The 17658-nt window shown below is 35.9% G+C and overlaps 1 protein-coding gene across 1 annotated transcript in view; it reads right to left on the minus strand.

The window, feature by feature from the left end:
• LOC113231517 (dual 3',5'-cyclic-AMP and -GMP phosphodiesterase 11-like) overlaps window positions 1-17658 on the minus strand; it is a 105633-nt gene that overhangs the window by 70239 nt on the left and 17736 nt on the right. The window contains exon 3 of the mRNA XM_026465842.1: window positions 593-743. Within this exon, the coding sequence (XP_026321627.1) occupies window positions 593-743 (151 nt within the window). The remainder of the gene's footprint in view (window positions 1-592; window positions 744-17658) is intronic.

Consider the following 17658-nt stretch of genomic DNA (forward strand, 5'->3'; position numbering starts at 1 on the left):
AAGCCTACGCATAGTTCCCCGGTGATGGAAAGGGGAAGGCGGAATTAAATCGTGTAATTCCATCCCACACTATCCGTGATATATTCTGTAAAATACCGATAAGCAGGCAACTATACAGCGGTGTTCAAGGCTCTGCAACTTCGCCTCCACTAATTGCTTTTGCGTATGGAGAAAAATTGCAATGAATTATTTTTTTTGCAATTTTTCGTATACATCTATTTATAGCTAAAACGGCTAAAGCTAAAATTATGTCGCGTTCTTGCTATTGTTTGGTTGTGCTATTTGCTGGTAAATTAAAAACTTACCTATACCTCTACCATGAGTACCTACATTATGACAGTTAACGCTAGCGAACGCGTAAAACGTTTGTATGCAAAGTGTTACTTCTTTTTGTGACCGCTAGGGGCGCTGTGCAAGTTTAGATGTAACATTATCGAGCGTGATACACCAATCGTACGTGATTGACCGCGTTTGTAAAGACGTTAGTAAAACGTTAATTTTTTGTTTTGATTTTATAAGATCACAAAAAAAATTAAAATTCCAATTACGACTTTATTTATTATGATTCATGGTCTGAAGTTCAGATACTGACCTTATAAGCGTCAGGTATGTTAACGGGCTCGCCGCTCTCGGCTACGTAGCCTACGATGCCGCTGCCCCACGGTATCCGGATCTCCTCCAGCTGCTCCATCTGCTCCGGCGTAGACTTGGAGCATACGTCGAACAGTTTTGATACTAGGCATCTGAAAACAATACGATATGTTTTAACTCCAGATGGGTGTCTCCTTAATGGCGTATAAACTTTAAGTTCATCATATTCTCCTACCAATAATTGCAAAGTAACTAATGTTAAAATTCCTGACAACAATAATGATAATAATAAACGGTGGCCTCCACTGAAATAATCCCTATTGTTTTGTCCACAAGCGGGTTAACTCCATTCAGGTTCGCTAGGAGATTGAGATTCCTGTGGCGTGTCGCTTCCAACCCAAACGCAGAAGGCAGTCCTGTTCGATACGGCACTTATTGTTCCTCGGTTCTTGAACCTGAATCAAAGACCCCGGTCAACTGTGCCATTGGCAGGGAATACCGCCTCTCCCATTTGAAAATTCAAAATTTATCTTTTAGGCCATGAAAGAGGCGAGAGTCTAAAATAGACAGGTTTATTAATAAATCTTCATTTAGGAAATGAAACTGTTTTTCCGGATTTAATTAGCGTAATTTGTTTTTTAAACAAACTGAATTTTCGGGCCCTTTACAGGGCACCTCGGTTTGTTTGAAAAAACAAATATATGCGATTTAAATCCGGAAAAACAGTTTCATTTCCTATGTGTAACAATCGCGAAAACCTAAGAACTCGAAAGCTTCATTTGTCTAAAACATGATTTCTTAAACAATAGAAGCTGGCGCCTCCTTTTAAGCATAGCCTGTGTCGGGGGCACCGCCTCTCTTAGTTACGCGTTTCAAATGATGCATAATGAAGCAACTTAACTAAAAAAAATATACAGATATAACTTATAATATACAGATATTCCGACCGTTGTTACCATAAATTTTCAGTTGTGAAATATGTGGCAGTTAAATTTCCAAAACATGTGTCTTAAGAACAAAGTTCTAAGTGCCACGAGTGTTATGTATTCTATAAACGTCTTTACACATATCATTTCCAACGTTTCACAAAATCTTAGGGGAGGCTATTTTAGTCCCACGAACCTTGGATTATTGACAATTTGAAATAAAAGCAACACTACAAAGCAAGACGACAATGATCAAGGATCGCATTAACGGTCTAATTCTGTTTACGTTTCAAAGCACCACAAAAGCCGAAAGCCTACGAGATTCTCAATTACATTTCCAAGAACAAAAGGTTGTCATTATCGAATCTTGAATATTGCACCACAGAATTCTCTGATTTCTCGAATAGCGTTGCCACGAAATGTGCGGATATTCGTCGACTACTAGTGATACAAGAAGAAAACGTGGCAGGCGCACGGCAGTCGTAATAGAATTCCCCTTGGCTGTCTGGGGAATTTCTAATCTGCAAAATAGCTGGAAATGTCCGTTTAACCGCTTTACGCCATCATAAAAGTTATCTAGGAATGCGTAAAGAGGTCGCATAGGTAACTTCGAGAATGTTTTTATTCTAATGCATGTTTATATTAATGACGTCATTGTTATAAATCCAGCTTAAGCGTCTTCCATATTTAACCCATTTAAAAAAAAAGGACGAGGTTCTCAATTCGATTGTATTTTTTTCTGTATTTATGTTATGCGATACCACAGTATGTATCTTCTTTCCAACAAAAAAGAATCATGGAAATCGGTTCACAAATGCCGAGTTATCCCATACCTTACATACAGGAAAAAAATACACTGTAGCACTTCCTGGACGAAGTCTTCCACAACGAGCTCTGCTGCTCCTAATATTGAATAATGATTAAGCCAAACAAATAGTAAATAAATAACGTTGCAATAATGACGCTGAAATGTACTACTCAACACGAAAAAGGTTGTGAAATTACTCCACTAGACAGAACACAAAGAAAAATTAATTCGATTCGGCGGGATTCCAGACAGAGTCAAAAAGGCCAGTCTTTGACAGCTATTAACATAACGTACATAATATATTCAAAAAATAAAAACAAACGCTTATAAATCACGTTATATTATATCATTTCAGTGTATGCTTAATTAGTAAGGGATATAATTTACATAAGTTGGGAAGTATGGGGCGGATCGAAACTTTCAAGAAATAGATCCATCCCTTTATAATCTAATATACCCGATATACCTACTATTATTCAAATTTTAGGATCAACCCACATATCACTGCCTACGACATATTTAGGTCGCGAGCTTGAATCTGCGCCTAACCATTGACACTTTGTTGAAATAAGGAGCTTTTTTGAACCATAAATTGTTCACGTGTTGTAATCAGAATGGTTTCACGAGTGTTAGTGACTGTAGAAATAGTTTTGCATAAATTATAACTATAACTATTTACGAAGTACAATATATAAAATATATTTATTGAGTGTGCTATAGGTAAATTTACAAGCGTTAGTTAAAACAGCCGATAAATATTTTTATATACACCAAAAATGTAAGGAATATTATGGTAGAGACAAATTGCTATAGGTTTATTTCTGACAATCTCAAATGTCAATTATCTCAAAAAAATTCACAAACTCACTTATACTTAGGAAATGAAACTCACTTATCCTTTCTTTACTTCTGGCTACCCTTACATAAAACCTCTTCCTTTTGAAGGACCTAATGTTACATATGATGTCACTCGACAACAGTGTTAATTTGATTTCAAGAATGAATTGATTTCTGACCAGAACCAATAGAAGACAATAGCTTGAGGTCTTTTAAAGACAGTTTATATACCCAGTTTTTTATAGTGTATATTGAATCATTAAAAACTTTTCTATGATACCAAGTGGCACAACACAAGTTACAAATACGCGATTCGCCTATCCATAACAGTTGCAGTACCAATCAGATCTTTAAATCACAATGATCTGAGGCACACTGCCACTGCGCCAGTTACTCTGCAACATAAGTTGACAAGTCCCATGTGCCTGTAATTTCACCAACACCCTTAGCGCCCAATTACCACACTCTCACGTACATTAATGGCTAATCTGAATTCTATTTACTAGGCAACAACATTTAAATTCCTCTGAATAATACAACCGCGCGGTCGCTGCTCGGTCGCCGCGCAATCGCCGCGTAGACCAACCTCGCCCGCGCCCGGGATGCATTTTTAAATTAAAACGTAAAAGCTAAATAAATAGAGCGTACTTTGCCATGACATTTAGATGCACGCGGTCGCTGCGCGGTGGCAACGCGGTCTCCGCGCGGCAACCGCGCGGTTTGAGCGTGATGGAATTCGTGTCGAATAAATACGCCCTTACCCTTCAAAATCGAAATAGTAATGCTCACATTACTACAGAAATATGTCTGGACGAACTTTTTCACAAGAAGCTACACTGACACCAACAACTTGTTAGTTGCCTTTAGAACATTTGTAAGTTTTGATTTATTGTTCTCGTAGAAACTGAACATCCTTCAGGAGACTTTTCTTCAAAACTGTGATTCTAAAATATAAGATCGAAATACAAGTGTATCTTAAAAACTTTTCCTACATCTTGTCAATAGGATAGAAGATTTCCGTTTCATATTAGCGAGACATATTATGCTAGCTTATGTGTTGGTAACAAATGTTTTGCCTACAGTTATAAGGAAGCTAATTGCTACTAATAAATCTGTGTCTACTGCCAGAAGTTATATTTCGGAATTTATTAAGGGCTCCATTATTACCGTCATTTCGATGTTTTTTTATCCAGATCGCCTCTTTCAACGAAATTTCCTGTTGTGATAAAAAAATGTTAAACATCGCAATATTTATTTTTATTGAACACCTGAGGTTTTTACTACATTTTATCTATTTTTTGTGAAAACATTCCACAATAACAATTATTATTGTTTTTTTAACATGTTTTACATTTATCATATTTGACGCAAAGATGGACAAACACAAAGGTATGTTATAGAACCAGCATCTCTCGTCTCAACGTCCGGTATAACACATATTATTTGATGCAAAATCCAACAAAGAAAAATTCCTTCAATCCGATTGGACTCAAACCGGACGTTGAGACGAGAAATGCTGGTTCTATAACATACCTTTGTGTTTGTCCATCTTTGTATCAAATATAATAAAAGTAAAACATGTTAAAAAACAATATAGTTTTTAAAATTTATTTTTATAATATCAAGTGACGGGACGAATGAATCATGCGCCTGATGATAAGCACGCCTGTCCACAGTTGCACAGTTGAAACCAGCTGCAGTGCCACGAAAAGATCGGTACTTCCACTATGCACATCACCCTGAGACATACGATGACAAGTCCCATGTGCCTGTAATTTCACCAGCACCCTTACCCTTCAAAACCGGAACACAGTAATGCTGATATTTCTGTATGGCGGCAGAAATAGGTAAGGTGGCAGTACTACCCTGGACGAACTCTTTCACAAGGAGTCCTACTGCTATTGAGTTCAATACTGTTTAAAAAGAAGCTACACACTATATCCATCTCACGAATCTCATCTAAAGAATTGAGAATTTGATAATAACACAAGTCCATTAGCAACTTCAATTGAGCCGGCTCAGGTGAGGTGCAACCTTTGGCGCGAAAGATTAGGTACCATCTAGGTTTGTCCAGAGACCGAGACCCTTCTGAGAATCTTCCTCCTGGACACGAATGGCCATGGCCAACCTGGACGTCTTTGAATAGGCTTCGAACTCAAGTCGGTCGGAGCAAGGACAATTTGTTCAGGTGGGGATTTTCGGGTGTTCTAACCTGGACTACTTGTGCTGTGCGACTCAAAACGATGACCCACCTCATATCGTGCCCTGCGTACCTTAACTCCTGCACGCTTGAGGATTTAATGGCGGTTGTCAGTGACGTGATCGGCGTGGGTGAGCTCTCGGCCACTATAGTACAATATATGTCATCGGTACGATAAAAATAGTAGATAATGTTCAAACAGGAGTTATACTCTAATAATAAAAGCATTTTATCCATCCGCTAGGACTAGTAAAAAAAGTGAACTATGTTCAGTCTTCAATTTCACCATGAGACTTCACGAGCCGTGTTCCTGAATGCTGAGAAATGTGCACGTGTTCATAATTATCGAGTAATCCCTCGAGTAAGAAACATCTTCGCGATTTTCGCCCTTGCTTAATTTCCTTATTCCGCATTTCCATCGTATTTCGTGACCGTGACCTTATGTACCGAAGGGAGCAAAATTGCTATAACTCGATCAGTTACTTTTATGATGAGAATAAGTGAAATAAACTTACATAGTACACGTTTAGTTAATAACTTTCGGCAATTCGTTGTTGCAATGTAAAAGACCTTTGTTGTCACACGTAGAAGCTGAGTTTGAAACAAGAATGTTTAGTACTACAGTCGTTACGTAGCAATAGAGCTCCTTGTGAAAGAGTTCGTCCAGGGAAATACTGCCGTCTTACCTATTTCTGCCGCCAAGTAGTAATGTGAGCATTACCGGTTTTTAAATGGTAAGGGAGCTGATGAAATCACAGGCGGAAGGGACTTGCCAACTTATGTCGCAGGGAGACGGACGCAGTGCCAGTGCCCCTCAGATATTTGCGAGTCAAAGCTGTGAGCGGCACTGCAATTGTCATTGACAGGTGTGTTGCTTACCACCAGGCGCACGACTTGTTCGTCCCGTTACTTACTATCATATACGATGTATATGTGGGTAGGCGCTTAGGTGAAGGCTGCGTCTCATGTGACCATTTCTAGAATAAACCAGATACTTAACAATAAAAAAATCCGTAAATATTCTTTGCGTAAACACAAAAGGTACTTTAATATTTTATATGCAATCTTATTTCAGATGTAACTTCCATTTTGTTTTAATAACAAAAATCGTCCAGCGATGAACAAGTTTTCATTGCAACCTAATTCAATCCTTTTCATTTTCGTTATTTCGTAGTTTATATTGACCCTGAACTAAACTAGGAACACTGAACCCTCTTAGGGAAAATCCATGAGACGTAATGTAATAATCGCAAAGAAAGAAATGTATTTATTTTTTCCTTGTATATTAGCTTTGCAGCAATCAAGTCAGATTACAACGATACATATCATTATGACATTAGAATATAAAGTTGAAGACATTTTGCAGAAACATTTAAAGCGTGAATATCTCAACCTAAAACATAATAAAATCCTCGAAAAGTTTCTTGAGATAACACTCATAAACGAAAGGTAAAAGTTTCGAGTATCATCAGTATCATTCTACATTTTCTTACGGTCCGTGGTGCTTCAATAAAACGGTTCACTAACTTTGGGTATTATGTAGAGAAATAACCATATGGTCCCTTACGAACATACAACATAATACATTTCCATATATTGTGTGGTATGTTACGACGATATAAGTATTTCTTTCGTATTACACATGAGCTACAGAACAAATGTTGACAATAAATACAAAAGTTTAAGTAACATTATTCCAGTTTATTAATTTATCAGCCCGTCTTTAAGCCCTAGTAGTCTAATGATTTGACCCGGCAAAAGCCGGGAATTCGAATCCGGGGTCGCACTTCTGAGTTTCTCGGAATTTATGTGCGAAATTTTATTTATAATGTACCATGAGCTTTTCCGTGAAGGAAAACATCGTGATGAAACCTGCAGATCGAAAAAGGTTCACAGCCCTCGGAAAAAGTGTGATGTCCCTAACCCGCATTGGGCGACAATGGCCTAAACCCTCGCCTGAGAGGAGATTCGTGACCCAGCAGTGGGACGTATAAATAGGTTGATGACGATGACGATGACGATGCGTATTACGGTTAGGTACAGGTCTGACTCAAGGAGAAAATTTAAAGGTTTCTGTCGAGTTAGTGTTCATTGCCTAATTTCCGTGGCATTTTTTAGGATAATCCACGTAGAAAAAACTACACATTAAATAATAAAACATTTATAAAAAGTTTATAAACAAAATGCCTCTACACCTAAGGAACATCACAGCATGCTAAGGCAACAATATAAGATCAAGATATAAGAGAATATAATCTCGGTACAATGTACTAAAAAACGATCTCAAAAATCATCCCTTAGTTTGCCGCCCTTAGAGGTGGAATGTTTTCTTCAAATTTAAATGGAACAACTCCTGAGGTACCCTCTTTCCAACAAAAAGGATCATCAAAATCGTTTCACAAATGCCGAGTTATCGCGCAACATACTCCTCCTTTTTTTAAAGTCGGTTAAATTTTTTAAAAAATGATAGTGAAACATACGGAAATTATTTGAACTTATGCATACATAAAACTACTAAGTCTAGACTTAGTCTATTTCAATTTATAATATAAAAGAAATTAAAATTATAAAACTTCAGGGAAATGATAAAATATAAGCGAAATTGTGATTAGTAAGTTTACAAAAATGCTTTTGTAACTATTCAAACCCTGACCAATATCAAAATGTGTCACTTATTTAAGAATTCGATTATATTAGCGTGAAATATTACTTTATATTCGCATATGCCATACATACTATAATATAGTTGAATACCCGAGAATGACATTAACCCTAAATTCCGTCACTGGGGTGCAATGCGGGTAGGGGACACGTCTTCGGAGAGTTATGTGATATCACAGGTCTTATTTACATAAATACACGTATAATGTTGAAGCTCAACCAACATTGCTCAATATAAACAGCAAAGCAAATCTGAGAAAATAAAATAACTTGGCTCACAAGCTCAGAAAGCGTTATGTTATGAATCACAATGTTCCATCGATATTGCACTCTACATAATATTGTAGGACATCGCAATAGAATATTGAAAGCTATTATATCATAAAATAATGTATTTCAAGAAAACACAAATGATACTAATGATGATGATACTAATGATGTAAGAGACTGGAAGAAAATGTGTACTAGATACATGTTTTATTAAAATATCTTACTACCTGATTTAGGACGGCACCACACCAAGCGATGGATATCGAATCAATGCCATCGTTCGTCGTCTATCGGTTGGTCTGGTAATATCGGCTCATCGACAATCATTCGATGATGGATCGTCGACCATCGATGACGGTTCGGCAGTCGATCGACTGACTATTTAGTAATTCATACAATAGGCTGTCCAATAGCTTTTAAAATGTACACAGAAGAACCTAGATTACTAGAGCTTTCCCATGTTTTTTGTTTGGTAAACCACACATTTTTTTCTGTTTACGTAGACCTTTCAAATATTGATTTTTTTACAAATTCATCAACTTCAAATGTGTATTTGACAGACAAAGCGATAGTAAGAAACTTCATAAAAAAAATATGTCCAGTTTTATACATTTATTTAACCGAATATCTTGTTTATTGTGAAAAGTTTAAGTAATTCATACGTAATTTATACAAGTATTACGTATTTAGCACAGGTCTGAATCTGTCCAATGTGTATTACTCTATTTATGGAAAGTCCAAAATTTTGGCCACGATCGGCCTTAGTGGGTTCCACTCTCGTGGACACCCATTAGCGTCAAGCACTCTCATTTCTTTATAGTAGGAACTGTCGATCGACGTTGACTTATTTCATTCTACCATTGACCAATGACGTCGATCTACTACAGATTGATTGGTGTGGCAACACCCTTTGGTTCAATAATTTTATATGTAAAAAAGGTAGATTCGTTAAGTACTCCGTAACTAGCGCTTGCAAATGACACCCTCACATTGAAACGTCACAAGAATAAGTACCTAATGTATAAGTAGGACGACGTGTATATTACCGCAAGCGAAAATGAGACGCACGATTCCTGTGAACGAAAACGCAAATAATTAAAATAGTAAATATTAAAGTAATAATACGTATGACATGTGATTCCTTGCATTTTACAAGCTTTGTTTATACAGTTGGTACAAATCTTCTAACACAAGGTGGTACCTTTTATATTTTTGTATCGATTGTCTCTGACGTTTTTGACATTTAGTAAGTTCAGAGTGCAACACGAGACTGACCTCAGGTTGGCGAATTAGTCAACTTTTAAAACGCCAAATTTGAAGCGCTTGTAACATAACCACGTTTTTGCTTATACATTTTTGGCTTACGTTATATTATATTATACTAGACGTATCTGTACCATTTTTGTATTTTCTTTCAGAGGCATTGCATCTGAAAAGAGAGAATCTTGCCCAGCACTGGGATTTAATAGTTCAGAAACTTTTCCAGACGCTCACGAAAGTTTTATCGCAATCGGATAAATAACAATGGAATGCATATGGGACAAACATAAATAAATATATTTTAGTCGCAACACGTTTATATACGACAAGTTACATAATAACATTCGACTGTTGTAATTTTTCCCCATAATCGTAATGTTGCAAGCTCGAATATTCAAACCAACAACAGCCAACAAATAATATTTTATGTTAATTGACTGTCATAAGGTTTTACTACCATGATTTTCATCTATTTGTTGTAAAAATACTCCACTAGTTTCTTATTAATGATGATATTTAAGAGAAACTCCTTCGATCCGACAGGATTCGAACCATCTTATCAATGTATTTGCATGGACTGTGTCTTTAGAGATGTTGTACAATGCTTTAAAACAATAGTAGCACAGTGTCATGAGGTCGGCAGAATCGTAAATTTTAATTAGACATTGTTACGTCGTTACTGACCGCTTGTTGCGCGTATCGCGGTTTGAAATGATAACGTTACTTTTCGAATTCATTGTTTTTAGGCCGCTGTACAAAAAAAAATGCAAAACGAAGTCTTCGTTAACATTTTCTGCACTGTCTGGAAGAAAAATGTATAAGACACAATAAAGTGATTAAGAAAGCGACTTCAAGATTCGTTTTCAAATTTTAACTATACACAAGATAATTATCTTAAAATGTCATATACCTTACATCAATTCTTTAAATTAGAGCAACATGTATTCCTTTTTTTAACAACCACAGATAAGACTGTCACAATACTGAAATGCGACAGAAAAATGGAAATTTACGTTGGTAAATAGAATGTAATTTACATTGGTAAATGGAATTTTCATAATAATATTTGCATATTCAAAACCGGAACACAGTAATTCTAATATTACTGCTTGGCGGCAGAAATAGGTAAGGTGGCAGTACTTCCCTAGACGAACTTTTTCACAAGGAGCTCTACTGCTCCTATATCGAGTTCTTAGGTTTTCGCGATTGTTACACATAAGAAATGAAACTATTTTTCCGGATTTAAATCGCGTATATTCGTTTTTTCAAACAAACCAATGCTTAGACACTATATATACACATATTTCAACCGTCTTTTGATTTCGATTAAATCAACGATTAAACGTTCTGCTTTATGTGGACAGTGGTCCATACGAACGATGCTATATTTATGTGGTCTGTGGTTGTTATCATAATGCTACCTTCTTTTATTTTTGTTTTGGCTTCTGTCTACCTTCTTTTTAGCGTTCCAAAGTTTATATCTTGGAATTAAAGAACTCCAACAAGTTTCAGAATATCGAGATTTCTTACATGTTCCCGAATTCCAATAAATCCGGCTGACCAGCCTGCTTAATATCATACATTACATTATGCATACACACAAAGTTATAAAACTTTATTATGCAACTTTTGGCCTCAGCTGGAGGATACTAAAAGGCTTGGAACTTAAATATTTGTTTCGATACGAACTTCTGAAAGAATGTGCTTTGATATCGGCACTAAAAAGGATCAATGATTTGGAAAGTTAGATCGTTTGATTCCTAATGTGGTTTCTAAATTTAAATTTATAAATTTAAAACTGTTTATTTCAAATATTTATAACAAGTTACAGTACATGCAATGTAGAATCTTAAAATTAAAGATTATTTATTCTTTTCTAGTGAGTTGTGTTAATATGTAGGTACAACAATTAAATTAATGACCAGTTTGCGTATGCCTCCTATGATATTGATCTTCCATGTAAAATCTTTTTTTCTAGTTGGTTTTATGTCTAGGTACCCATTGATACTCGTTTTCAATCATGTATCGTTCCTAACCTCACTAACTACCGAATCTGACTTGGTCGTACAATCTTATTTAGTTTCCGAAAAGCGAAAATTCCGCATTAGGGTGTCACCACACTTATTGACACGAATCGTATGAATATATATAATCTAAAAAGAGTGAAATGAAATAAAGATTATTTATTTGGAGGATTTTTAGTGCAATAATTTGATATTCAGTAAATAAATAATGTCTAAAAAAAATACTAATAATGGCGGACAAAGATTCTTTCTAATATCTTTCTTTTAGTAACAGTAGAGCTCCGTGTGAAAGAGTTCGTCCAGGGTAGTAATGCCACCTTACCTATTTCTGCCGCCAAGCAGAAATGTGAGCATTACGTTCCGTTTTGAAAGGTAAAAGTACCTGCTTGTGAAATTACAGACACATATGGAACTTGTCATCGCCATATGCGCAAAGGCAAGTCGTGCACCTGAGAGCTTTAAATTACAAAGATCTGAGAAACACTGCCACTGCGCCCGTCACCCTGAGACAGTTGACAAGTCTCATGTGCCTGTAATTTCATCAGCACTCTTACCCTTCAACACCGGAGTGCAGTAATGTGAGCATTACTACCTGGCGGCAGAAATAGGCAAGGTGGTAGTACTTCCCTGGACGAACTCTTTGGCAAGGAGCTCTAAAAATATTACATAAAAGTGTGTCAATGAATAAAAACAGAAAAATAATTTTACAGCTCTATATAGTTCACACGGAAATCATAATAACAATAAAGTACGTAGTTCTGAATCAATTATTATAGATGATAAGTCTATAGTATGAATCATAATTAGATGTTCAAAATGTAAACAAAGAAATATCATTGTCAAAACTTAATGCAGGTGTGCTAAACCTTCTGTTTTTAACGGAATAGGAAAAGGAAGAGTTCTCATTGTCTACAATTTTAATTATCTATTACAAAATATTAACAGTAAATAAAAAACATACAATAATTTAACAAACGCACTTCGGAGACAAGAAAACATTCGAGTTCGATAACTAAAACAAGAATTATGTCTATGACGCGACAACATGGCGGCACAAAAAATGTTTTTGATCCCGATTGTATTACTAGTTTCATAACATTATTTACGACCTTAAACACAGTCTTTTATTATAATTATTGTATTAAACGATACTAAGTAGAAGTATGTATTGCAAAAAGTGAAGTGTTCTAAGTTTTATTAGATTAAGCTTAAAAAGCGTTCTCAACATTTATTATCGTCAAAAGTAGGAAACTACCATTTAAACAGAATTTTTTTACTCGGTCCCTTTGTTTAAATTTTGGACATCTAATTATGAATTAATTAAAGGGCATGAAAATGATTGCCGAGGGACATTAAGAAAATAAAAGCACTATAGCTACAGCCTGGTCAAAGCAACGAAACCAAACTAGTTCTTTAGTAAAGCTAGTGTGATTAAGTATGATTGATTAAATCATGATAATGGCTAAGTCATGTAGTCGCAGACAACCCTGAAAACTTGTCTGCCCTTTGCCTTATACATGTACTGGGTTGGTTGGATTAATGCCAATGTATGGGTAGCCCTATGTAATAAAAATATAATAAACAATGTAGTCAAGGTAAAATATACATTAAAGCATACAAATTAAAGCGCTTTGTATTACAGAACACGTGCAATAGTTAAAAACCTTCAAATGTTAGTATAACTTGGGCGCTAAAGTTTTGCGGCACACATCAAGTTTGATTTTTAAAAATTAAAGAAAATGTACCAGCTTAATTTTCTGCTATACAACAAGTTTGTGAACTCTTCCCACTTTTCGTCTGACTCATTTCAAAATGACGAAAAACCTTTTTTCATCTATATAATGTAGAATAACTGTGCGAAATTACTGTACGCTAAAATCCTCATTAAAAGGGTTCTTTCTTACAACGCTTGAGAAGCCTAAAAGTTAATATATAATGCATTGGAAATGAAACTATTTTTTCCGATCTAAATCGCATATATTTGTTTTTTCAAATCAACTGAGTTTTCTAGCCCTTTGCAGGTCCCATGGTCATGGCTGACTGAGATAGTAAAGTCATCAACCATCTAATATTTATTACTTAGTCATAATTTGTACATGCTAGGGAAAAATAAAATATTCAATTGATAACTAAATTATTGAAGCCAAATAGATCTTAGGAAACCTTACAGAACAATGAAAAATATAGATACGAGGAAGAAGCCGACGGCGACGTGGTGTATCAAAAATGTAGCAAGTGAAGCTCCGTAGCTGCCTGTACCGCTGGGCTACTATAAACTAAGTAATCTGGTCAATGAAGACAAGATTGAATAAACAGCTACTGTGAAAAAGTGGGATGGCATTAATCGAACTGTATTTAAATTATATAAGAATTTTCCAAAATTTATGTTATGAATACTTATCTATAATGGTAATCATATTCATTTTTTGTAAAAAATACTCCAGTAGTTCGGTGTTGTCACTGGTACAAAGATCGAACAAACACAAAGAAAAATTCCTTCTATCCGTTTGTTTGCCTGATCGGGGCTAACCGCTCTTCCAACTGAGCTATGAAACGAATCAGTAGAGTTGCAGACTTTAGTTTAGGCCATTGAATATCTATAATGATAAATTGATAAAGCAATTGATAAAGCGATATCTCAGGTTAGCCGCTGGAAGCTATAAAGATGAAGAAAAAACTTTCATAGGTTTCTCCGTTTAAACCAAAAGCAAAGGTCGGTAACGAAAGAGAAATACACAACATTAATGGGTATTTTCATGTTAGCTGATAATTCCTACTTTATCGTAGTACAGTACGTGAGAACGTTTTGAGTGAACAGAGCCAGCCGGCGCGTTCCACCCCTTCGACACGCTCTGGCTCTATGTCATGAACAAAAAAAGTTTTACATCTGGAATTATTAGGAAAAAATATACGATCCTCCCGAGGTTCCGAAACAAAACACAAGTTAGTCTACGTTGTGTGAGAAAGGGTTCTAAATAGTTATATGTTGGCGTAATAGTACGTACACGTTTTTATATAAGACAAACTCTAATTTTATAAGAAACTGCAAAAGTTACCGTCTTTCTATTTTGACTATATTACTTTTGACTATATTACAAGTGACAATCTCCTCTCTAAATAGATCCAAAAATTTACTATATCCAACGAAATAGTTTGCTACTATTTCAACAATTCAGATAGAGTAACAGCACAGAAAGGTTCATATCGGGTGAAATAAATAAAATTATATTATGGAAGATGTAATAAGCAAATAAAATGACAGTATGAAAGTGGTAATAAGAGTTTTTGGTGTTTCTCGGGGCGAGTTTTTGTATTGGTCGCCGCTTGTCCCCGAGGGGCGCCAAACGATATTAGATATTGCTCGAATTCCGCAAAATACTCGTTCCCGTATCAACAAGAAAACGCTTGAAATAAATTGCTTCTTCTGAATACTTTGACAAGTTAAAGGACTAAGACGAAATAGTCAGTTCCCAAAATTCTATTTAAGGAGAATTTACAAATGGCGGGCTCAATACCCTCTTATAAGTACCTGGAAATTAGTAAGGACGAAGCAACGAAGATCGACGAGTTAAGAGAGACGACGAGAGAAGAACGACACTTTGAGAATTTACACATTTCTATCAGATACCAAATTGAAACGTATAATTTTGGTGCTTTTGTTAGTAGTCAATAACCATGGTATAATAAGACAAGTTAGTATAACTCCATACGAAGTAACAGCGCTGTTTTTACATAATAATGCAAGGCGCATTGAATGACCACCCCGCCATGCACAGCGAATGCATCACGAGATTATTTATGCGAATGTGTGCGTCCGTACACGCCACGCGGCGTTCGCTCACATATACAAGACACGCTGTACGTTTGTATCGAGTTACCATACTTGTTTTATTATACTATGCCATAACTATTACAAAGCTTTATGAAGCAACACAAAAATGTTATTCACATTTTTTCTGGCACATCTGTATTGTTGTTGTAGTATAATAATTTGTACTCCTAGGGGACACTACAACAGTGTCAATGCGAAATACCAGGAACCCATTAACGTCCTCAATGCACGATTTAGCGATGCCTGCTAAAAGCCATGTTGGGATTCTGTATGGCATATTTTACAAAAAACACACCGATTGCTTTTATCATGGTTTACAGCTGAATGAATTTTGAGACGATAATCTCAGTACAGGGTACTAAAAAAAACCGACCTTAAAAGTACATGGAATTACGTCTATTTGCAAAGTTTTATTGAAATGCCACTATAAAGGACTTGCCATTGGAGATAATAAAAATCGGTTCTCACTACTCAAAATATATTGAGAGAAAAACGCCTTGAATAAGAGAAATAGCGAAATCAACCGTTGAAGTAATTGCTCCAAAATTAAAGTTAGGCCCCATTTATAAAAATGAATTTTTATGCGAGAACAGCCACCGGTTATTAGTTATATATTGTTAGGTCATTTATTGTCATTAGTGTCTAATCGAATTTAGTAGATGTGAAGCTGCAGAGCCTTAAACACCGCCGTAAAGTTGCCACAAGACATGTATATATCACGGATAGTGTGCGATGGATTTGCACGATTTCATTCAACCTTCTCATTTCCATCATCGGCGGACGAACACTGGGATTCCACCTCTATGTTGCGTTACGCTTTCACATTTATATAGCGGACCGCTATATAGTGGAATTCCCTCCCTACACGCTTTAGACTATATTCCCTGAACGCTATAACTAGAGCCTTTTCAAGGCGAGAGTGAATAGGCATTATTTAGGTGTGCATGTCTTATCGTCGACCTCATCTCACTTTCATCAGTTTTGAGGCGCACTCAATTTGCAATATTTTCATTCATTGATGACGTGCGGTATCCCAATGTGTGGCTACTCAAGTTACACATAAGTCTAGTGTGGGGTGTTTACTCTTCAAAAGCGTTCGCAAATAACATAACATCACACATTAGTAAAGGTTAGTCTTGCAGAAACTAGGTCACAACGACTCGTACACTATACATTTATTACATTTACACTTTAACCCATTGTTCATCATACCAAACTCGCAACTCGAAAAACTCGAGAGTGATCGGTTTCCGATAGTACCAATTTACTCGCAAATTTTGACGAAGCGTTTTGCCTGACTGAAACTCCTTTTATTGGATTATGAATTCTACCGTGTTCCTTCGAAGACATTGTAATGCTATGCTATTATGGGCGTTAATGTATTTAGATTTTATTTTGTTTTACATTGTTTTATTAATAATTTTGTTTTAAACTAATTATAGTGTAAGAGACGATCATAGTACCCCGTATGTCGCTATTTGAAACGTACTGTACTCAAGGATGTTCGACTATGCAAAAGTAGATTGATTTACTGCCATCATGCGAAACAGAGTGGCCTTCTTAAAAGTGTGTGCCTTTGCGTCAGACATACTGTTCACATCCCTGTACATGTACCGTAGCGTAAATCTTACGTCGTTTGTCAAATCCTTCACCACGTTGGCAAACACATTTCTGGGCTGCAAGTTTAGCCGTCGATACGATAAGGAGAGATGCGCACTGTGTGACACTGGTAGCCATTTCGTGAATATTATCGCTGGAAGGGTTCCAGGATCATTTCTTGAGCACTGGACCAAACTTCATGTGTGGGGTACACATAACATAAGTCCATCAAAATCTTTACTAATATTAGTGTGTAAGTTTCTATGCTACTTTTTTGTTGTGTAACTTACCGATATGGATGTATAGTTGTAATAAAATATGTGAAATAATCAAAAAAATACATAATACAATTTCATTTGCCTAGATAACACGGACCAATTTAGCAGTGGCAACATAAATTATTTATGTTGCCACTGCTAAATTGGTCCGTGTTATGTTCTATTTCATTTTTTATTTAAATTAAATTGCCTATTAAAAGAACATTCATCTTCAGAAAATGTGTGACGTTAAACTTTCACGTTAGACGTTCAACTTTTCCATATTCCCATAGATTTAAGTTTAACGTTATGTAAATAAAACAGTAGGAGCATGTAGGGAAAAAACCGATAAAACAAACTGGATTTCTTAACCGGTCCTTCATCACGCACGCC

Source organism: Hyposmocoma kahamanoa, unplaced genomic scaffold (genome assembly GCF_003589595.1).
Source record: "Hyposmocoma kahamanoa isolate Upper Pololo Valley unplaced genomic scaffold, ASM358959v1 65, whole genome shotgun sequence".
Taxonomy (NCBI): domain Eukaryota; kingdom Metazoa; phylum Arthropoda; class Insecta; order Lepidoptera; family Cosmopterigidae; genus Hyposmocoma; species Hyposmocoma kahamanoa.